General features: G+C 41.9%; 1 protein-coding gene across 3 annotated transcripts in view; it reads right to left on the bottom strand.

Annotated features, from left to right (window-relative positions):
- RNF115 (ring finger protein 115) overlaps positions 1–24,723 on the bottom strand; it is a 72,064-nt gene that overhangs the window by 25,342 nt on the left and 21,999 nt on the right. The window contains exons 2-4 of one of the 3 annotated variants that reach the window (XM_084867150.1): positions 18,908–18,966; positions 17,827–17,878; positions 11,306–11,363 (exon numbers count right to left, since the gene is read on the bottom strand). In XM_084867150.1, the coding sequence (XP_084723276.1) occupies positions 11,306–11,363; positions 17,827–17,878; positions 18,908–18,917 (120 nt within the window). In that variant the 5' untranslated portion in view covers positions 18,918–18,966. The remainder of the gene's footprint in view (positions 1–11,305; positions 11,364–17,826; positions 17,879–18,907; positions 18,967–24,723) is intronic. The other 2 variants (XM_084867149.1, XM_084867151.1) reach the window with 2 other exon arrangements.

The following is a 24,723-nucleotide window of genomic DNA, read 5'->3' as shown; positions in this document are numbered from 1 at the left end:
AAACTAGTATTCTTCATAACAGTGAAAAAGGATAAAAAACTCAAATGTCCACCAACTGATGAGTGGGTAAACAAAATATAGTATATACTCCTACAATGGAATATTGTGGAGCCATAAAAAAGAATGACGTACTGACACATGCTACAACATGGATGAACCTTTAAAACATTCTGGGTAAGCAAAAGAAGTCACTCACAGAGGTCACATATTGTATGATTCCATTTATATCAAATGTCCTAAATAAGCAAAATCACAAAACAGAAAATAAATTGGCCGTTACCTAAGGCTGGGGAACTGGAGAGAAAAACAGGAAAGAGTAATTGGCACAGGGTTTCTTTTTAGGGTGATGATAAATTGCTAGATTAAACAGTGGTGATGGTTGTACAACTGTACAAAGTTAGCAAACCCACTGAATTGTACACTTTAAAGGGTAAATTACATGATACGTGAATCATATCTCAAAAAACATTATGGTCAACAAAGATGAGTCAACTGAGACTGAAAAGCTTCATGAAAACATCAAGATCATAACCTTCAAATGTTTTCCAGTGCCCTAGAAAACATTGAGATCCCTCCTTCCTGCCCCTCCTGTACCCAAGCAATGGATGTTCTTGCTGTGGTTTGCATTTTTTAAGAAATTGATATTTCATGTCAAAGGAATCATAGTGTATACTAGAGGCCTGGTGCACAAATTCGTGCATGGGTGGGGTCCAGCCAGCCAGGTGGAGGAGCTGCGGGCGGTTGGCAAACTGGCTCTGCCCCTTGGTCGAACTTCCGAACTCCCAGTCGAGGGGACAATTTGCATATTAGCCTTCTATTACATAGGATGCTCTTGATGTGCCTTCTTTTACTCAGCTTAATTATTTTTGAGATTCATTTTTACAGATATCAATAGTCGAGGATCCAAGATGGCTGCTAGGGTAGACACCTAACCACAGCAGCACACAACAATTTCAATGGAATACAACTAAAATGTAGAGTGGACATCGCCCAGAGCTACAGGTAGTCGACTGACTGAAAATTCTACAACAAGAAGGAAAGAGAAAACCAGAAGGAAAATCAGAGGAGCTGAAAAAAAGCCTAAGGTACGGAGACATGCTGTGGGCTTGCACGCACGCACGCGCGTGCATGCGGAGAGGTCGCAGCCGGAGAGGAGGAGAGGGCTGGGTGCTGCCTGGCGTTCCCTAGCAGGAAGGAAATGGAACCCCCAGCCTGGGTTGAACCCCCGAACCGGCAGCGCTGAGCCCGTTATGAGCCAGACCCTGGGGACCCAGGCTCCGACGGGGGAGACGGGGCTGTGAGGCGGAATCCCAAGCGAGCAGCGAAAAGAAGGGCCCCCAGAGTCGAGCGCACATTGTGCACAGAGGACTGAATGTTGACTCTGATGCTGGATTACCCTAGCGGGAAGAAACAAAGCCTCCGGCTCAGTCCGGACTGCTCTGAACCCCAGTCCTGGACCAGACCCTGGGGACCCAGGCTCGGGCAGGGGGAGACGGGGCTGTGAGGCGGAATCCCAGGGTAATGGCGAAAAGCAGATCCCCCCCAGAGTCGCACGCACTGTGCGCAGAGGATAGTCTGTTGATTCTGATCCTAGACTCCCCTAGCGGGAAGGAGAAAACAAAAGCTCCAGACTGGAGGAATGCGACAGGGAGCAGGAGCCGCTGCTGGACACCAGCCAGCCGGGCCCGGCGGGGAGCCAGGCGACGGGGCCCCCAGGGGGGGGAGGGGTGTGTGCCCCTGAGCCTTCGACCTCTGAGCGTGGGCAACGGAGCCAAGGCCGGGGGCTGCTTCCTGGGCGGCGCCGACCCGGCAACAGACTGGAGCAGCGCGGGAGCCCGTGGAGAACAAAGGGGTGCCACAGGCCAACCTGCTGAGCTCCCAGGACAAGGAGGAAGAAACCAAAGTTCTCAATGTGAAGAAATCAAGTGAGAGCAAAAGATAGTGGAATTACTTGAGAAAGAATACAAAGAAGATCTTGAAAAATCAAAGACTAAGTCAGAACTCAACTCACCAGCCAACATTGCAACATAAATGCGTTTTGTTTTGTTTTTTTTAAAAAAAGGACAGAATGTTGGAACAGCGGCGGCCAGGCCTAGAGTGCCCAGGCACAAAGCAGTGGCAACCGGGCCTGGAGCAGCAACGGCCAGGCCCCAGAGCAGCAGCAGCCAGAACCAGAGCAACAACAGCCAGCACTGGAGCAGCCAGACCTGAGGCAGAGGCAGCCAAGCCCAGGGTGGCCAGTCCAGAAACACCCAGACCCGGAGTGGCCGGGCCCGGAGAAGCCGGGCCCAGAGCAGCCGGGTTGGGAGCAGCCAGGCCCAGAACAGCAGTAGCCAAGCCCGGAACATCCAGGCTGGGAGCGGCCAGACTCGGAGCGGCCGGGCCCGGGGCAGCCGGGCCCAGAGCAGCCGGGTCTGGTGCGGCCAGGCCCGGAGCAGCAGCTGCCAGGCTGGGAGCGGCCAGGCCCGGAGCAGCCGGGTCTGGTGCGGCCAGGCCCGGAGCAGCAGCTGCTTCAAGGCTGGGAGCGGCCAGGCCCGGAGCAGCCGGGTCTGGTGCGGCCAGGCCCGAAGCAGCGGTTGCCAGGCTGGGAGCGGCCAGACCCGGAGCAGCCGGGTCTGGTGCGGCCAGGACCGGAGCAGCAGCTGCCAGGCTGGGAGCGGCCAGGCCCGGAGCAGCAGCTGCCAGGCTGGGAGCGGCCAGGCCCAGAGCAGCCGGGTCGGGTGTGGCCAGGCCCGGAGCAGCCGGGTCGGGTGCGGCCAGGCCCGGAGCAGCGGCTGCCAGGCTGGGAGCGTCCAGGCCCAGAGCAGCCGGGTCTTGTGCGGCCAGGCCAGGAGCAGCAGCTGCCAGGCTGGGAGCGGCCAGGCCCGGAGCGGCCGGACCCGGAGCAGCAGCAGCCAGGTCCAGAGCAACTAGGTCGGGAGCGGCGGTGACTAGACCCGGAGCAGCTGGTTGTGAAACGAACAAGAGCAACAGAGGCCAGACCCGGAGCAGCCAGGCCCGGAACAGCTCGCTCCTCGCCTGCCCCTGCCCCAAGGCTGCCTCTCAGACATGGCTGGAAACTTGTGGGAACTTGAGGGTCTGCTGAATCAAGTGATGAAGGCTTAGATCTGGATGTGTTGAGTTAGTATAGCGCTGGGGTGTTGATCTGTGAGTGCCTTGGGTGGGGCCTGGATAAGGCTGGTTGACCTATTTGGAAATGTCTTTTGTGTGAAGTGTATCATTGGGCATGTGGTGGTATTATTGATATGAGAAAATGCTAAGTAACTGATTTACTATCTGAAAAGGGATTTACTATCAGGGAAAGGGAGGGAGTAAGAGACTGAACATAAACTGCACCTATGGATGAGGACAATGGGGGATGAGGAGGGGGCGGAGGGTGGGGTGGGAACCTGGTGGAGGGGGAAAGAAATGAGGAACCTTTGTAACAATATGAACAATAAAGATTGATTTAAAAAAAAAAATAGTCTTTGCTGAGTAGTATTCCATATACCTTATATTGGTTAGTATTCCATAGTGGGAATGTATCACAATTTGTTTATCCATCTACCTGCTGATAGACATTTGGGTTGTTTCTATTTTTAATCAGGTTGTTAAGAATATTTGAATATATATGTATATGTGCAGATATATGCTTTCTTTTCTCTTAGACAAATATTTAGAAAAGTGGAATGGCTGGATCACATGGTAGATGTATTTTTACTTTTTTTAAAAAACAGGTAGATTGTCTAAATTTGTTGCATCATTTTTCCACTCAATTTCAGTTGCTCCACACTCACCAAGAGTTAGTATGGTCAGTCTTACATTTTAGCCATTCTAATAGCTGTGCAGTAGTATTGCATTGAGATTTTTATTGGCATTTTCCATCTGTATATCTTCTTTGGTGAAGGACATTATTAGAATATTTTCCCAATTTCTAAAAATGGGTTGTTTTCTTACTCCGTTTTTGTTTCTTTATAGAGTCTAGATACACAGGCCGTCACAGATGATTTGAAAGTTATTTTATCATCTGTGGCTTGTTTCTGCATTCTTACGAAGAACACAGGTTATTTATTTTATTTTATTATTACTTTTTTAATATATTTTATTGATTTTTTACAGAGAGGAAGAGAGAGAGATAGAGAGTTAGAAACATCGATGAGAATCATCGATCAGCTGCCTCTTGCACACCCCCCACTGGGGATGTGCCCGCAACCAAGGTACATGCCCTTTACCAGAATCGAACCTGGGACCCTTCAGTCTGCAGGCCGATGCTCTATCCACTGAGCCAAATCGGTTTCTGCCAGGTTATTTATTGAAGTCCAATTTATCAATTATTTTCTTTTATGGATCATGGCTTTGGTGTCATATCTAAGAAATGTTTTCTTCAAATTTTATATAAAGTTTTAGACTATTATTCACTTTGAGTTAATTCCTGTATATAGTTTAAAGTGTGTATTTCAAAGCTCATATTTCTGTACTGTAGATATTCACTATTTCAGCAAGTGTTTAAAAGAATATGCTTTTTTCTCCTGAACCGCCTTTGTCCCGAGTGTGTGTGAGTCTATTCCTGGACTCTATTCTGTTTCTTTTTAAATCCTCACCTGAGGATTTTCTTTTTAATTGACTTTGATGGGGGGAGGGAAGGGAGTTGGAGGGGAGGGGAGAAAAACATCAATCAGCTGCCTCTCACACCCTCCTGAAAGGGGATCAAACCCACAACCTTTTTGGTGTATGGACCTATGCTTAACCAACTGAGCCACTAGGCAGGCTATTCTGGTCGGATCTATCTATCTTGATGGCCGTATCATCGTCTTGGTTATTAGCCTATATAATAAAGAGGTAATATGTAAATTAACTCTCATGCCCTTGCACAAGATGGCCGCCCACATGTGGTCCAAGATGACTGGCCGGGGAGGGTATTTGTGAGCAATCGGGCCAACAGGGGAGGGCAGTTGAGGGCGACCAGGCCGGCAGGGGAAGGCAGTTGAGAGGAACCAGGCCTGCATGGGTGGACAGTTGGGGGCAATTGGGCCGGCAGGGAAGTGATTGGGAGTGATCAGGCTGGCAGGCAGGCAAGTAGTTGGGAGTAGGCAGTCTTGGATTGGGAGCTAGCTCCATCAGTGGGTGCAAGCAAGCGGGGCAGGCGCCATTAGCATGTGGGAGCAGCAGCAGCAGCAGGGACTGCTGGCAGACAGGGAGTTGGGGGGCTGCAGTGGGAGGGACTGGGCAGGGGCATGGAGGATGGGCCGAGACCCGTCCCTTAGCCCACTGCAGCCTTATGGCCCACAGTTCCTTTCAAGGATGAATTCAGTGCATGAATTTGTGCACTGAGCCCCTAAGTAACTTCATAATAAACCTTGAAATCAGATAGTATTAGTCCTTTAATGTTTTCTTCTTTATCAAAGGTGTGTTAAATATTCTATATACTTTGCATTTCCATATGAATTTTATAAATCTAATTTTCAATTTTTACCAAAACACTGACTGGAATCTTGACTGGAATTATACTGAACTCACAAATGACATCCTAACAATATTGTCTTCTGTTCCACAAGCAGGATGTATTTCTCCTTTTATCTAGGTGACCTTTAATTTCTTTAAGTAATATTTTATAGTTCTCCATGCTCAGGTCTTATACATTTTTTCTGAAAGCAAAAGTATTTCATATTTTTATGCTATTGTAAATGGTATTTTTAATTTTTTTAATTTCTAATTGCTGCTAATATGTAAAAATACAACTGATTTTCTATATGTTTCTGATATTCTACAACCTTGCTTACACTTACTATTTCTAACAGCTTTTTAATGGAATCCATCAAGTTTTCAACATAAAAGATCATGTTAACTGTGAAGTGACAGTTTTGGTTCTTTCTTTCCAATGAGTGCTCCTTTTGTCGGAGAATAAGAACAGCAAACAGAAAGGATAATTTAAAATCCTGAACTTTTTATTAAATATTTAATCATTTAAAATTGTCACTTCTGTCAGTCAAAATTGGTAGAATTCTATTTAATTTAACTTAATATTTTTCTTGATTATGAGAACCTTCTCCACAGGCCCCAGGAGCACACATACAAGAGCATGAGCTGGTACAGGAGAGGGCAGAACTAAAACTGCCCTCCCAGATGCCTGGCTCACCTCCACCCCTACTGCCACAGACACTACTGCCACACACACCACTGCCACACACACCACTGCCACACACACCGCTGCCACAGACACCACTGCCACACACACCACTGCCACAGACACCACTGCCACAGACACCGCTGCCACAGACACCGCTGCCACAGACACCGCTGCCACAGACACCGCTGCCACAGACACCGCTGCCACAGACACCACTGCCACACACACCACTGCCACAGACACCGCTGCCACAGACACCACTCCCACACCTCTGCTAACTATAGGCTTAAATTGCAATACCCAAAAGTGAAGATCTCTCATTTCCACCTCTGACCTCATTATTTCTCCCTACCAAAGCAGTGATGCTTCTGGCCGGTGAGTGGCAAGAGCCTCATCTCTGCTAATTCCCATCTCTCCAATGGAGAGAGTTCATGCGCTAGGAAGCTGCACAGAGGCAAAAGCGGGTGTAAGTCTGTGTGCTGGCTCTGCAGCCTCTAATTCTCAGGTGGGTCATCCTGTATAGACTTAGAATGTCTATTTGGCCACAAACCAACGTGTTCTTCAATTAGGTAGAATAAAAACTAAATTTGTATTGCCTTCTGTCTAACTTCTATGTTTTATTTTTCAATATGTTCTAGACTCAGAGGTGGAATGATGAAGTATCAGCCATTACTTATAATTAGACATGTTTAACACAGGATAACAGTTTAGCAAATATAGTACAAACATAAAAGAATATGAAATATAATTCTTGTAAACTATGGGGAGATAAGAAAAAAGATCTGATATAATCCTAAGTAAAATTTTTAAAGCAGAAATGCAACATGGTATACTCCTATTCCTGCATCTGAAAACAGGAAGAATGCACATGAGAAATCAAAAGTATTATATGAAAACCATAAAACTAAAATGAGGTAATGAGAATATGGGAGATTTTTCATTTTAAAAAATCTCCTTAATGTTGTTGTAACATCTTTCAGTATCTATGCCTCAGGACAAAACCTGAAGAAAATGTATGAAGAAAGGGAGCTCCAGATTTTTTTTAAAAATATATATTTATACTGATTTCAGACAGGGAGAGGAAGAAAAAGAGAGAAACATCAATGATGAGAGAGAATCATTGATTGGCTGCTCCTGAACACCCCTCACTGAGGGATCGAACCTGCAACTCAGGCATGTGCCCTTGACTGGAATCGAACCTGGGACCCTTCAGTCCGCAGTCCAACACTCTATCCACTGAGCGAAACCAGCTAGGGCCAGATATTGTTTAATGCTTTTTAGAATTACCATTATACTGCTACATATGTAAAACAAATTTTATTTAAGTAAATATAAGCCAGACTGCTAAGCACTCCCTTTCCTTTTGTGCAAACTGGGTGTTCGTTTCCTAGGAAGCCATCTATCTATCTTATATTCTGCGAATCTGAAACAGCAGCCACAGCCATCCTGCAAGGAAGTGATCCATTCTGGTAAGCTGAGACTCTCAGATCAGATGTCTCACTGGCACCAGGTCATGGTCAAAAGCTTTCAAATAATCAATGAAACCCTTAGGTAGCCATGGGCTCAACTCCCAGGTTATCAGAGACCTCAGTAGAGCAATGTCATCTCTCTACAAACTGCTGGCAACATTTTTAAAATATATTTTATTGATTTTTTACAGAGAGAAAGAGATAGGGATAGAGAGTTAGAAACATATCGATGAGAGAGAATCATTAATCAGCCGCCTCCTGCACACCCCCCACTGGGAATGTGCCTGCAACCAAGGTACATGCCCTTGACTGGAATCGAACCCGAGACCCTTCAGTCCGCAGACCAAACCGATTTCGGCAGCAACATTTTTATAATTCACTCTCCACTAACTTTCACAGATTAACTGGCAACCAGCCTCCCCCCACCTTCACTCCATGCTTACCCACTCTCTCCTTCTCCCCCCTCAGATTAATTTTTTTTTAAATGCTGATTCTTTTGAAATTTTGCTTAGACTAAGCCTTTTCTAATATATCTAATATTTTAATAATTCAGATATTAGTAAATACTAATTATAAAAAACAGCCTTTTCATTGCACAAGCAGCTTTGGCTGAAGAAAAAAGCAAAAATGAACCCAAGTCTCTGCTGAAATTACCAACTAAAATATGGAAAAGAATAACTTTGGTTTCTATATATAACTTTCTAATTTTTTTTCTTCAGGGACATGAGTATAAAACCTTACAGCTATAAATATTATCTTTTTCTCATCTCTTTGCTTATCTAAATTCCTTGTTTTACCTTCTGCATGAACTCTTAACAATGACAAAAATTTATAAAGTACTCTCTATGTGGCAGGCACATTGGCCTACACACCTGACATGTATTAACTTACTTAACCTCACAACAATCCCATGAGGTATTATTTTCCCCAATTTGTAGGTGATAAAAAAACATGTACAGAGATGTGAAGCAATTTTGTCCAGGTCACACATCCAGTAAATACGTGGTAGGCCCAAGATCTGAACTCAGGCAATTTGATTCCAAGCGTATCACTAGGTCATTTGACCTCTCCTCCTGAAGACTTTACAAAGACTGCAGCTCACCTAATATAATCTCTCCCTACTGTGTGTGTCACATAGACCCCACAGTAATTTTCATTTTCATTTGAGAGAGAGAGAGAGAGAATGAGAAAGAGAGCGAGAGAGAGACTCACTTATGGATTCACTGGTTGATTTTTGTATGTGCTCTGCCCACGGATCAAACCTGCAACCTTGGCACATTGGAACAATGTTCTAAACAACTGAGTAACCTGGCCAGCCACCACAATAATTTTAATAAACTCTTGTTTACTTATTTGTTTCATACGTGTTGCTCGTCTCCAACAAAATTACAAATTCCTTGTAGGCAAGGCATTTTTTTTTTCTCCTTCTTGTCCCTACTTTTAGCAGAGTGCTGTTAAAGCACTCAATATAGACTACTTAGCTGATTTTTTAAAACCCTTGACAATGTGCTGGCCAACCTAGCTCAGCCTGAGCACCGAAGGTTGGAACCCCAGCCCTGGTCAGGACTTATACAGGACTTATATCAGTAGATGTGTCTCTTTCACGTCAATGTTTTTCTCTCTTCCTCTCTCTCCCTCCCTCTCTCTCTCCCTCACACCATTCCACTCTCTAAAAATCAATGGGGGCCTCTACCGGTTTGGCTCAGTGGTTGAGCGTTGACCTATGAACCAGGAGATCATAGTTTGATTCCCAGTCAGTGCACTCACCTGGTAGGGAGCATACAAGAGGCAGCCAATCAACCATTCTCTCTCATCATTGATGTTTCTCTCTCTCTCTCTCGCTCTCTCTCTCTCTCTCTCTCTCTCTCTCTCTCTGAAATCAGTAAAATTATATATATATATATATATATATATATATATATATATATATATATATATATATATATATTTTTTTTTTTTTTTAAATCAATGGGGGAAAAATATCCTCAGGTTAGGGTTAATACACACACACACACACACACACACACACACAAAACAAAAAAACACCCTAGTAACTTCTATAATATTATACAGACAGATTTTTTTAAATGTAAAATACCATTTAAGAAGAAAACTAAAATATCCACGCATGATGAGAAGGAAATTCTACAGAGAGAAAACTAGGCATTGCTACAAACTCTAAAGAACAAGCTATGACTCAGCAAAATTATTTCCACACCTAAGAACAGCTCATGCCATCACTGTCAGATTTAGCATTACTAAAGTTAGGAAACTGACTACATTTATTTATTTTTCGTCTTAATACATCTCTTCCTAGTGAGTCAGATCTAAAAACTGACAAACCAATGTATTTCCATTTCTTAAAAGAGAACTAACACTTAAAAAAAATCAGATGAAGCTTTTTCTGCATATGTATAATCAATAAGCGACAACCTGTGTATCAAGGAAATAGCACACACAGAAGGAAAATGCTAAAATCAGAAAAAACTTCCAGGCCTGGCAAACAGAATACATTTTAAACAATGTTTTTCAATCCATCAAAGTGAAAAAATTAAAATGTGAGTTCAAAGACATCTTGTACCAAGAAGTACACACATATAAATACTAAAAAATTTGCTAGACAAGGTACTTGAGCTATCTCTGGAAAAGGCTAATGTAATCCTGAAACACAAAGAAATTCTAATTATGAGGTTTAACTTTGTTATTTTTTAGCATCTGTTAGTTTTCTAGAATCAAGTACTCTGGCAACAGGAGCCAAAGCAAACCAGTGTTTTCTGCAGGCTGAGCTGGTGGGCTACAGACTCCGACAGTTTAAAACAGAGTGTGTAATGCCACTGAACTGCACACTAAAAATGGGTAAGCCCTGGCCAGTGTGCTTCAGTTGGTTGGATTCGATTCCCAGTCAAGGCACTTATAAGGAGACAACCAATCTTTCTCTCCCCCTACCTTCCTCTCTCTCTAAAATCAATAAACATATCCTCCCTCAGGTGAGGATCAAAATATTAATGACAAAAATAAAATAAAAAATGGTTAAAATGGTCAAAAAGAAACTTAATGAGATTTTAATTCCATAAAGTTTGAAAAAGAAAATTACTCTAAATTTATTATAAAATATATACAAGGATGCATAGTAATTTCTTATTTTCAAGTGACAGCTAAGATTTCCTGCCCACCCCTCAAAATATGGATGCTGCATTATATAAAGAACTGGAAATTAGTTATAGGTCCCATCCGGAGATCTGGAAAACAAGTAGATTTCTTACCCTTAATCTGGCCCCCTAAGTCCAGTTTTGTCAAACTGCCATGTTCATTAGAGGTAATTTCTAGAAATCAGTTCCCTGTGTAGAGTTGAAGACTGTGCCTTAGTATGACTTCTATGCACAATTCACTCCGGCCTGCTCTTTACCTGGCCACCATGCCACTAAAGCAGAATCTGCAACACTGTTATTTCAAAAGCACAAGCTTTTTATTTTCACACCATTGCACACAACAAAACAGACTTCATAATGCTGTCAGGTTTAAAACAGAGGCTATTACTCTAATCAAAGCTTTACCGAAAGAGATATGCCAAAGCCCCAGCTGCTAAAAACACAACTACTCTAAAAGCTAACCTCGTCCACATTTTCCCTATCCGTTCTGATGTTTTCCTGCTCAGAAAGGTAAAAAGTACATAATGATTTTAACGTCCACCCACTCCCTGAAGCAGCCCTCCACCCAAAGGAAAACTCACCTCTGTGAAATGTGTTGATGTGCTACTGTCCATCCGGTTGCCGCCACCACCTAAAAAACTAGAGAGAAAAGGGAGTGAGTGACTCAATTCCCAGAAACAAGCTTCCCTCTCGGAAGCCTAACCGAGAATGGTGCAATGACAACACAGCCCAATAAGGAAAAATAGCTCATCTCAACCTGACACCTACAAAGAAACTATGACCAACCGGCATGTGGATTCATCTACAAAAAACTGTAACTGCAGCCCAGCTGGCATGGCTCAGTGGTTGAGCATTGAACTGTGAACCAGGAGGCCATGGGTTCGATTTCCAGTCAGGGCACATGCCTGGGTTGTGGGCTCAAAACTCGGTGTGGGGTATTCAGGAGGCAGATAATCAATGATTTTTTTTCATCATTGATGTTTCTATCTCTATCCTGCTCCCTTCCTCTGAAATCAATAAAAATACATTTAAAAAACAAACTATAACTACAGCCCTGGCCAGGTAGCTCAGCTGGTTAAAGTGTCGTTCCAATGGGCCATGGTTGTGGGTTAGATCCCTGGTCAGGGCATATACAAGAATCAACCAATGAGTGGTGGAGCAGCATATGGGTCTCTCCTTTCTCCCTCTCTCCCTCCCTCCCAACCTTCCCCATCTCTCTCTCTAAAATCAATCAATCAATAATTTAAATTATAACAACAAAATCAAGGGCCACCACAGAAAAGGACCTACAGAGAGCCAACAAGGCAACTGAAATTTGACTTAGCAAAAGAAAAAAAACAAACATTTATCCTCAAAGAAGGCAAGAAGACAAGATTCTCATAATAGTATTTCATTAAAAAGCCATTCAACCACCAAATAAAAAAGTTTGAGACAATAGTTAATATTTCTTGGCAATGATTAAATGTAATAATATAAGGCCCTAGCTGGTTTGGCTCAATGAATAGAGCATCAGCCTGTGGACTGAAAGGTCCCAGGTTTAATTCCGGTCAAGGGCATATGCCAGAGTTGCAGGTTCGATCCCTAGAGGGGGCTTGCAGGAGGCAGCCAATCAATGATTCTCTCTCATCACTGATGTTTCTCTCTCTTCCTCTCTGAAATCAATAAAAACATATATTTTTAAGATGTAGTACTGTAAGAAATCTGTTACGAAAATTTAGCACATTATAAAAGGGCTCAATAAATTTTTTTTTCTCCTGATAATATTATCCTATTCTTTGATTATCCTATCCATCCTTCCGGGCCCATCTCAAATGCAATCTCCTCCATTAAGTCTCTTCTGAACTCACCAACCAAATGAGATTCCCCCACACTCCTCTACGCTGACTCTGATTCAAATTCTACTTTGTATTGTAAGTAACTAGAATTTGTCTCATCCATTTCTACCCGTCCCTCCTTTCATAAATATAAATTCAGAGGGCAAAGACTGTATTTTATGAATACAATTGTGTGTAGTATGTTTATTGTGTGTCAGACATTTTACAGAGCACTCATCACTTTTGGAAAACCCTGCAATGCCATATTCCATATTGATAACTTGAAACTAAAAGGCATTAAATTAGTATCACCTGTGTCAACATCGGAGCAACAACTATGTAGCTAACTAGCTCAATGAAGCAGGAGGATGGCAGGCACTTAAGGGCACAGTCCCTGGAGGGGTCCTGCTCTGTCGTCTACCAGCTGAGCGACTCCAAGCACCAACCTCTCAGTGCCTCAGTGTCCTTGTGTATCAAATAATGGCACTTATAACAGGACAGTTGGTGAAGATTACTTAGCACACGTGGAACATGTGGAACAGTGTTTGGCACCACAGAAAGTCCTTGACAGAGAATGAGGCTGGTGATGGGGGTAGGGGTTCCTGGGTGGAGCAAGAAGAAGACATGTCAGTTACATCCAGGAAGCTGGGAGGGTGCTGCAGCACGGGTCTTGCTTGGCAGAGGAAGGGGGTCCCTCTACATGGGAGGTTCAGCACTGTGGGGACAGTTTAGGCGGAAAGAAGGCTGTTCTGAGAACTTTTTAGCAAGACAGGAACTGCTCCTCTCTCCTGAAATATGAGCTTCGAGTCAAAATAGAAACAAACATGGCATGTTTCCATGTGTAGAACATTTTGTTTGTATTCATGAGAGAAAACTATGGTTTGTAAACAAATGCTTTTCTCAAATAGACATGAGCAGTGCCGAAAGTGGCAGGGGGGTGATAACAAGAAGCACTTAGCTAGTTAATTCCAGTTTATGAAAAACTTGTTAAGAAAATGAAGAATTTAAACAACACTGAATTCATTACATTGGTTAACAGTGTGGCCTGAGTTAGGCAAATAATATTTTAGTCCTTTACTTTCCTTAAAATAAACAAAACAAGTTGCAGTCAAGCTCACAACCCACAATCAAATGATATCATTGCTGGGCACACGCCCTGATAAAATCCCCGACTTGTTTTTATCCTTTCATTGCCAAAACACTATTCTTTTAAGAAATGAGGGACCTGAGCTGCTGTGTCTCCAAAATGACAGAAATTACAAAAAATACAATCAATGAAGGATAAAGAAAATGACCCACTTAACTTCAGCTTGTACATAAATTCATTTCTATTTAATTCAGTGTAGAGGGTCCAAATAGAATAATCAGTTTAAAATTAATGTGGTTTACTAACAGTTAAAAGTGATAACACAAGCACTAGCTGGTTTGACTCAGTGGATAGAGCGTCAGCCTGAGGACTGAAAGGTCCCAGATTTGATTCTGGTCAAGGGCACATGCGGAGGTTGTGAATTTGATCCCCAGAAGGGGACGTGCAGGAGGCAGCCAATCACTGATGTTTCTATCTCTTTCCCTCTCTCTTCCTCTCTGACATCAATAAAGATATATATTTTTTAAAGTGGTAACACAAGCTTTTTAGAAGAAGACTGGGGTGAAATGTATTTCTTTTGATAGGTAATTACAAAGTATAGTTTGAAGTTCAAGACAACAACCTTAGGGCAACATTTTTAAAATAAAAATTGGCTTGCATTCCATTCAAGTGCTTTATTTTGAATGAAGAATGGGTGTGAGGCATGATTTAAAATTTCATCCCTTGAGGGAAATGCTTCGGGGTAACATGATTTTTTCTTTTTCTTTTTCTCAGCCTGCTCAGCATAGGAAGTTTCCCATCTGAAAGTTAATCTCCCGAACTTCCTTTGGAATTTAAGGAAACTTAACCTTCCGTGTGTAAACAAAAGGGACTTAGTGTACTGCTATCCCTCTGACACTCAAAAGCCTAGGAGTGTTGAAGTAGCAGCTAACAGGATCTCGTGCTTACCAGGCAAAGCAAACCCGGCCGTTCTTGTTTGATTGCCTACCAAGTTACCTTTGAAAAAGCTCACCCTTTACCATTAAAAATGATGGTTCTCTCTTTCAGAAGGCGTGAAAGGTATGGGGGGAATTGAGGAGGAGAGGCAGTTAAACTTAAAGAGGAAAGTTAAAAGGAACTGGGATTTAGTTAAAATAGAAGGCTAAGCCCTGGCTGGTTGCTCAGTGGTTAGAGCAGCAGCCCATGCACCAAAAGGTTGTGGGTTGGATTCCGATTAAGAACACACCCCTCGGTTGCAGGCTCCATCCCAGCCCTCGTAGGGGCACCTGTGGGAAGCAACCCATCCACGAGTATTTCTCACAACAATGTTTCTGTCCCCCACCACCACCCCCCCCCCCCCACATACACACACACACCTCCCTTCGAATCTATCTATTGTAAAAGCAAAGGAAAAATATCCTTGGGTGAGGTTTAAAAAAAAATAGAAGGCTAGATTAACAAGGAGCAGGTTATTTGAATAACAGTGTGGTAGGCAGACAGGCAAGGGCAGAGCAGGACAACGGGCCAAGTCCAGAATAAGGTCGCCAGGGGGAAACCCAGGAGCTTAGCAAGGGACCATTGAGGGTGACCTTTCCTCCCCTAGCACACTGCTGGTCAAGCAGTGTGGACCCCGACCTTTCCTCCTTAGAGGCAACATTTAGGCCTCAGTTGTATTTCACCTCCAGGCCCCAAAATCAGCAAAACCGGAGAACTAATGCCACGCTAGCCTCAGGACCAGCCGCACTGGATAATGATCCCCCAGGAGGAACACACCTGCAAAGCTACTGAATAGCCAGTAAGATCTTCCCCTGGGACCTCCCCGAAAATCTCCACCCTTAAAACCTTCAACTGGAGGACCCAGAGGGCTCTCCTCCTGAGAGCAAGCCTGTGCCTCCATATGCCTTCTCCTTCCCTTTCTCCTTCCCTTTTCCGACCCCCACCCTTTAGCTTCCTCACCCCCAAACTCCACCCCCTTCCTTTACCTCCATAACGTGTTTCCTAAGCCCACTGCTTCTAGGAATTACTTCGGCCTCTGTGGTTTAACAAGTAACTGTTCTCTTAAAGTTTGGTCTTGGCTCTGAATTCTTTTCTAGCCAGAACCCAAATGTACATAACAGACTTGAAAAAGTTTTCAACAGTCTGTTTTCTTTATATAAAGAGAGAAAAAAATACTTGAAAAATGTCTATTATGGTATGCGAGTAAATGCTTAAAAATTGGCTGTTTGGAGGAAGGAGAGGGGAAGGAGGCCCTGATTTGTAGTTTTATCAATTTCCTTGGTGTAAATATTCCACATCTCCTCTCCCCCGCCCCCCAGGGAAAAAAAGATTGGATTTTATTCATACAAGTATATAGAGTGTTTGTTTATGTGTCAGACATTATACAGAGCATTCACCACTTTTGAAAACACTTCAATGCCATATTCTATATTGGAAACTTGAAAATAAGAGTTGTTAAATTAGGATCACATGTGTAAACAATAAAATAACGGCCTATTCCCAAAGACAGGGAGAAATAACGTCCTCATGAAATTTACAGAGAGAAAAATGGCTGACCTTTGGGGAAGGGCTGTGGAAAAAGAACCAAAGTACCATGGAGACAAGTTTTACTTCGAGAGACACACGTTAAGTGGCCCAGCCGCACCCCGATGATATCAAGTCCACGAACTACAATAAATGGCTTTCATTTTCAGAATTACACCACCAGTCCGGGAATTGTGCTGAGCGTATCGAGGAAACACATCTTGATTCGTCAGAAACCAAAAGTGAAAAAGCAAAGCAAATACCAAGGTCCATGTAATCATTCCCAGACCTTCTACCTTTCTCATCAGAAACCAGTTAACACCGGTATTGGTTCAGAAGTTTAAAAGGCTTTTATAAAAAAATGATGTAAAACAGGCCCAAGAGTACCCTACAATCTATGCCAAATAAGTAAACGCACTGCCACATACTTTAAAGAAAAGTCGAGTGGCTGTGCATCCACTTTATTGCTCAGGCCTAGACAGGATCCCAAGGCTGTTTCCTGCCTTTACCACACTGCATGGCTCCAGGGATTCCAATATCCTTGGTAGTTAAAGCCGTCAATGATCTTTTGGGGTTCAACTCCCCCTTAAAGTCCCTCAGCATCCCCTTTTCCTTACTTAGTATTTAAGATTATAGGGCTAGTCATGGAGAAGGGTTAATAAAAACAACAGCACTGTTCCGACAAATTTTATAAAGCTTAAGAAAGTGTACAAGGTGCCCTGCAGACGGTGGAGAAAAGGGGCCTCACACTAAACCTGACAAGCTCCGGGGAGGCCTGTGTGGCAGCCCTACAAACACAGAGACCAAAAACCACGTAAGATGGTCTGAAATTAAAACTTTCTAACTAAAAGCAGTTTATGGCAGGTAGTCAAGTCCTAGGCTAGAACCTTCCCAGTTGAAAGTCAGTTGTTATTTATTAAGCCTGTCTATAGTCTTTTTGCATCCTTTGGTCAGGCAGGATAATTTCCCTTTCTTCATACCCTTGGGGCACAACCAGTGACCACAAATTCTCATTGTTATTTTTATTGTGTTAATTGTTGACTGTTAACCCTCCTGTAACCACCCATGTATAAAAGATGTGCATGTCTGTCATTTTGCTTTTTATCTAATTCCAGAGTTTTCCCATTTTGCTTTCTCCCGCCTCCCTAATCTATCACCAATGGATTTCATGTAGCCTACTTATACCTTCTCTGTTGATTGTAAATAAAATAAGATGAAAAACTGTCATTCTCTGGAGCATTTTCTCCATCCTTGAGATTTTGCTTCCTGGCAATTGTTGACAGTGGCTCAAATAAACTCACAAACAATTCTCTACAGGTTTGAATATTCCTTACGTTGGGGGAAAAAAGGTTACTATTTAAAAACTTAAAAAGGTAAACCCATAATTGCCAACCAAAAGCAAATATGCTCTTTATTTAACACATGCAGAACCTAAATCCTGGAAATAAGTATTGGATGCAATTATAATAGCACAAATAAAACTACCCAAATTAGCATGCCATCCACACATACTTGCTAATTTTGCTATCATGCTAGTTTTATGCTGTTAAAATTGGTATTGTGTTATTTAAAACCAAGATTATTAGATTAGCATTTAAGTGCTAATAACAAACTAGATCCCATGCCATTGACTGCCCCAGAAGCTCCAACTCACTCATATAAAATCACCACTCACTGATGAAGTTAAACTAGTAGTACATACTGTAAAATATGTAGGCTTTCCTGGTTGTGGAAGAGACCTTCAAGCTTAGATTCTGCCAAGAGCAACAGTAAAGAAATTATTTACTGCCATTAAAATCCCCAAATCAAGATTAAAAGCTTCAGATTATAGATTTTTATCGTCAGTATTTCCACTGTCTAACTTAACTACACAGTCATTAAAAAAAAATGTGCCACTATGTTTAGCCAAAAAGGCCATCATATCAATGCTATTCAATTTCTCATTAACTTTTTATAGTTTTATTCATACTAACCAAGAAGTAACACACTACTATAATACAGTCACTTTCAAAAATATTTCAAGCCCCAGCTGGTTTGACTCAGTGGACGGAGTGTCGGCCTGTGGACTGAAGGGTCCCGGATTTGATTCTAGTCAAGGGCACAGGCCGGGTTTGCAGGCTTGATCCCCAGTTGGGGGCGTGCAGGAGGCAGCCAATCAATGATTCTCACTCAATCATTAATGTTTCTCTCCCTCTCCCTTCCTCTCTGAAATAAAAAAATATGTTTTAAAACTTTCAAGCATTACAAACTATTAATGTTACAGCAGGAAGATGGCATACAGTTGGTGGCAATAATTCCAGTAAGAATAAGGACCCAAGGCTTCCTCAAGGCAGAGTAACAGCTCAGCGTCCTTGCTAGAAAACAGCCGATTTATTTTATATCTGCCAGGTGTTACTCCCAAGCCCGCCGAGGAGGTAACAGCAGCTCACCTTCAAACGACAGGGTCACTAAAAAGTAATCAATAACCTAAGAGAACTCTAAAGTCTCGGAAAATAAATGAAAATTTACCAGATTTACTGTTCTGGTGATAGGTTTCCAAGGCAAGTCACACACAATCAGAAAGAAAACGTTTCATCACACTCACAATCACATCAGTTTCCAAATCTTCCCATTTCTTTTCCCCTTTCCCTCTGTCACTTTCCTCCCCCTCCAAATCCACCCACCTTCCTCTCAGCAGACAGTGTAAGTTACAAAACAAATTTCTTTCTATTCAGTCAGACAATGCTGAGAGAAAGTAATTTTGATAACAGAATGCCTGATTTATTCATGAGCTTGTACAATACCTGGAATCATCTGTCACTTCTTCAATAAAGCCTGATTCACATCTGGGACAAATATATTCCTATAAAATAAAATAAAAATAGTTTAATGAAAAGCTAAGTATAACATGCAGTACACAAGCTGATCTGTTTGAAATGTTGTATGTGCTTGCTCATTCCCAGGTTAGTTTTTTTCTATTAAACACTGGCAAATGACAAATCCATAAAAAGTTTGCAGAATTGCCTCAAAGTGGTTATCAAGGACAGCTGAAAGGAGGATGTCAAAACTTATTTCTTTTTCTTAATCTGGGTTAGTTTTTTTTGTTTTGTTTTTTTTTTTAAATATATTTTATTGATTTTGTACAGAGAGGAAGGGAGAGAGATAGAGAGTTAGAAACATCGATGAGAGAGAATCATCGATCAGTTGCCTCTTGCACACCCCCTACTGGGGATATGCCCGCAACCAAGGTACATGCCCTTGACCAGAATCGAACCCGAGTCCCTTCAGTCCCCAAGCCGACGCTCTATCCATTGAGCTAAACCGGTCTCGGCTGGGTTAGTTTTTTTTAACTGGAATGAATTCATTATCTAATTTTCTCTTCAAGTCTAATGAAAAAGCTCCATTAGCGATAGCAGAGCAATAAAAGATTGTAATCTTGGTGGATACAGAAATTGCTATTTTTTACTATGTACATACAGAAAACACAAACTGAATCACAGCATAAATCAATTTGTAAACTAGAAATTTACAATTAAGTTTTGCAATATTTCTAACCTATTTTTATAACAATGATTCCAAATAAAACTTAATACTCAGATCCCAATTAGCCAAATATCTTGAGAAAGAACAAAGTAGGAGGTATTAACTATACTACAATAATCAAAATAATATAGTACTGCCACAAAAACAGAGATATAGACGAACAGAATAAAGAGCCCAGAAACAACGCCTCACTTATATGGTCAATTAACCCACAACAAAGGAGACAGGATATATAATGGGGTAAAGACAGGCACTCTAATAAATGGTGTTGAGAAATTGGACAGATACAAGCAAACAAAACTGGATCACTTTCTTACATAATATACAAAAGTAAACTCAAAATTTATTACAGACTTAAATGTTAGACCTGAGCCCTAGTCACTGAGGCTCAGTTGGTTGGGTGTCATCCCATGCACCAAAAGGTTGCCAGCTGGAGTCCCAGTGAGGGCACATGCCCAGGTTTTGGCTTGATCACCAGTGCGGGGTGACCAGGAGGCAACCGATTCATGTTTTGCTCTCACATTGATGTTTCTCTCTTTGTCCCTTCCTCTCTAAAAAAAATCAATTTCAAAAAGTAGTTTTAAGTTAGACCTAAAATTATAAAACTTCTAGAAGAAAACATAGGCAAGTGAACTCTCTGACACTGCTTTTAGCATTATCTCTTTAGATATACATCCTTGAACAAGGAAAATTAAATAAATAAATAAATAAATAAATAAATAAATAAAACTACCTCACACTAAAAACTTTGCACAGTGAAGGACATGTACAAAAGGAAAAGACAACCTATTGAATGGAATGGGAGAAAATTCGCAATTGATACATCCAATAAGGGGTTAATATCTAAGCTATATAAATATCTACAAATAAACACTTAAAAAAACAATTCAATTTAAACATTGGCAGAAGACATGACCAGACATTTCCCCCAAGAGGACATACAGATGGCCGACAGACATGAGAAGATGCTCAACATCACTGCCAATCATTAGGAAAACGCAGATCAAAACCACAATGAGGTATCACCTCACACCTGTCAGAATGGCTATCATCAATAAATCAACAAATAAGCCGAAACCGGTTTGGCTCAGTGGATAGAGCGTCGGCTTGGGGACTGAAGGGTCCCGGGTTCGATTCCGGTCAAGGGCATGTACCTTGGTTGCCGCATATCCCCAGTAGGGGGTGTGCAGGAGGCGGCCGATCGATGAATCTCTCTCATCGACATTTCTGATTCTCTATCTCTCTCCCTTCCTCTCTGTACAAAATCAATAAAATACATTTAAAATAAATAAATAAATAAAAAATAAATAAATAAATAAATCAACAAATAACAAATACTGGCAAGGTTGTAAAGAAAGGGGAACCCTTATACACTGCTTATACCAAGCATGTCAAACTTGCAGCCCACAATGAATATTTTTGCAGCCCAGCCAATATAATGGTATGTAAGAAACATTTTAATAAAAATTTTCTAACTTAATTTTTATAATGTCCTATTATACATAATCCTACATAATAAAACCCTGATATGCAAATTGACCAAATGGTGAAACGACCAGTTGCTATGATGTGCACTGACCACCAGGGAGCAGCTGCTCAATACAGTGTGCTCCCACAGGGAGAGTGCTGCTCAGCCAGAAGCCAGGCTCACACTGGCAAGTAGAGAAGGGGCCTAAGCTGGCAGGCAGACATCCTCTGTGGGGTGCAGGCCCCCATCTCCTGTGCACAGATGTTGTGCACCAGGCCTCCAGTTATTAATAACAAACTACAACATTTGCTAATGACTGATTACAATAATCATGTTGCATTCATTTCCCTTACACGCCTCACACACAGGTGCACCATTTCTCTCCACTAATACTAGCAGCAAATATTTTAGCAGCCGATTGCCACGTCATTAGTCTTGGACTGACTTGTTTGGTGTGCACAACAGGAAATATTTTGCTTTCGGGAAACAAGAAAAATAGGTTTATGTGCATTAACGCTTATTTTGTGCAGTTATTCAGTGTCTGGTAAGTTAATGTTTTAAGGGAAAAAATGTTAATTTTTATTAAAATGTTCTATTATTTTATGTTAACGATAACTCATTTATTGCAGCCCTTTGTATTCAGCATGTCTATCGAAATAAACCTATATTTCTATGAAAATTGAAGATTTTGTTTTTTTGAAGCTCACATAAACTTAAACCTTGTTTATTTGGCCAGTGTTAGCCTTTGAGTTTAACATGCTTGGCCTACACTGTCAATGCAATTGCAAATTAGTGCAACCAAGTTAAACACTTAAATATTGAGCTGCTAGCCGAAACCAGTTTGGCTCAGTGGTTTGAGCGTCAGCCTGTGGACTGAAAGGTCCCAGGTTCGATTCCGGTCAAGGGCATGTACCTTGGTTGTGGGCACATCCCCGGTAGCGGTTGTGCAAGAGGCAGCTAGACAATGTTTCTCTCTCATCGACGTTTCTAGCTCTCTATCCCTCTCTCTTCCTCTCTGTGAAAAATCAATAAAATATATTTTTTTAAAAATAAAGAGCTGCTATATGATCCAGCAATTCCATCTCTGGGTAATTGAAAAAACAAAAACACTAATTTGAAAAGAAAAATGCACCCCTGTGTTCACTGTACCATCACTAGTAATAGCCAAGATATAGAAGCAACCTAGGTGTCCATTTCTTACAGGAGAGTGAGACGCTAGGAAAATTCCAGGGCAGGAGAAATAAGGAATCTAAGATAAAAAAAATTAAACATGCAGCCAGCTCTTGCTGCAAAACTTTATCTGGAGAACAAATTGCTCTCTTTGCTAACCAAAGAATGCAGGGAAGGTGGGAAAAGTGAAGGGGGAGGGAAGGGGCGTCTTAATGCCTCTTCTCCCCAACCACAGTACACACAGCGTAAATCACCGGGAACTGCTAAGGCAGGACGGGGGAGGGAGAAGGAAAGAAGGGAGAACCAGTCCCACTAACAGAGAAGTCAGCCATCTTGGGGAGGGAGGAGAGAAAAGGGAGTTTTTGTCTCATTGACAGAGAAGTCAGCAGTCTCAGGGCTTGTCAAGATAAAATTGCCAAGTACATCTCAGAAATTCTCAGAAAGTCATAACAAAGTAAAAAGAGAAACTTTAAGAGTTCATCTGTACCAAGATATTCAGCAGAGGAATTTTTTTATGTTTTGTTTTTTTTAATTGATATTTTAGAGGGAGAAAAGGAGAGTGATTAGAAACATTGATGAGAAACTTCGGGGATCGGCTGCCTCTACAGGCCCCCTACTGGGGATGGAGCTCGAAACAAGGGCATGTGCTCTGACCAGGAATCAAGCCGGTGACCTCTTGGTTTCTGGGTCAATGCTCAACCACTCAGCCACACCTGCTAGGCTGGGCAGAGCAATGTAAAACCTATAGACAGAAGGGTGGTAACACCTGAACCCCCACCAGACTTGTTCCTCAGGTTAACTGAGAGCCCGTCCACACTATATAGGCCAAATATATGTTGGTAATTTGCTTGCCTTGCTTCTTTAATAAATTAGCTTTATTAGAACAATGATGTTACTCATTTGAATTCATTCCTTACAAACCAAGGAGGAGACAGCCCTGATTCAAGGGTTGTCCATAACACCTTTCTTGATGTCTGTGAGTTGCCTGTAAAACATCAATAGATGAATGGATAAAGAGAGGGGTGTATGTGGGGGGGAACCAAAGTTTTGCCACTCTAAAGCTGCTTTTTAGGATATTTAAGGTATTTACTAAGAAACAAGACTCCGGTTTAGCTCAGTGGATGGAGCGTCGGCTGCGGACTGGAAGGTTCCGGGTTCGATTCCAGTCAAGGGCATGTACCTTTATTGTGGGCACATCCCCAGTGGGGGTGTGCAGAAGGCAGCTGATCGATGATTCTCTCTCATCAATGTTTCTAACTTTCTATCCCTTTCTCTTCCTCTCTGTGAAAAATCAATAAAATATATTTTTTTAAATATAAAATAAAAAAAAGAAACAAGCCGAAGCTGGTTTGGCTCAGTGGTAGAGCGTCAGCCTGCGGACTGAAAGGTCCCAGGTTCGATTCCGGTCCAGGGCATGTACATTGGTTGCGGACACATCCCCAGTAGGGGGTGTGCAGGAGGCAGCTGGTCGATGTTTCTCTCTCATCGATGTTTCTAGCTCTCTATCTCTCTCTCCCTACCTCTCTGTAGAAAATCAATAAAATATATTTAAAAAAAAAAAAAAAAAAAAAAAAAAAGGAAATAAGACTCAAAAAGAACCTTTGACCCTCTACCCAAAGATTCGGAGATAGAGACTTGCTTCAGGAAGGAAATACTAGGATATCACCTTGGACTAATTTGAATTAAGTATGGTAATTAGAAGGATTCAGACAGGCTAGACACCCTGTGTCCCAGTGTTTGAGTTGCCTACCAAGAATTTTTTTGACATGTATGTTTCATTCTTCCTCAACTACCTATAAATGGTCCACTCTCGCTTCTGAAATATAAGACCACTGCCCTTTCCTCCTTTGTCCAAAATGTCTTATAAAGCCAATGTTGCCTCTCTAGTCTTTCGAAGTTTCATGCCTGCGTGAATTCCCCATGCATATGTATTAAAACTTGATTGTCTCCTGTTAATCTGTATGAATTTGATTATTAGCCCAGACTAGAAGAACTTAGGAGGTGGAGGCAAAATAATAATAATAATAATAATAATAATAATAATGATGATGTATTTTTTAGCCCCCACAATACTCTCTCTCCCCGCTGGAATTTTATTCAGCAATTGAAAATGAAATCTTGCCATTCAAAATAACATGGGTGAACCTAAAGGGTATTGTGCTAAGTGAAGTAAGTCAGACAAAGACAAATATCATAAGATCTCACTAAAAACATACCAAAACAAACGAATAAACAGGACAGACCTCATGTACAAAACAAGTTGATGTTACCAAAGGGAAGGGGTAAAAGATGGGAATAAAATATATATGCATTAATCCAAAGGTAAAACTGGAAATCAAAATTTAGAAGGTAATAAAGAATAAAAAGCACCCAGCCTGTGTAGCTCCATGGTTGAGCGGCAACCTCTGAACCAAGAGGTAACGATTTGATTCCTGATCA

Source organism: Pipistrellus hanaki (assembly GCF_964339955.1).
Source record: "Pipistrellus hanaki genome assembly, chromosome: 18".
Classification (NCBI taxonomy): Eukaryota; Metazoa; Chordata; class Mammalia; order Chiroptera; family Vespertilionidae; genus Pipistrellus; species Pipistrellus hanaki.
Note: the sequence above shows the minus strand (reverse complement) of the source record. Positions and strands in the feature narration are given on the sequence as shown.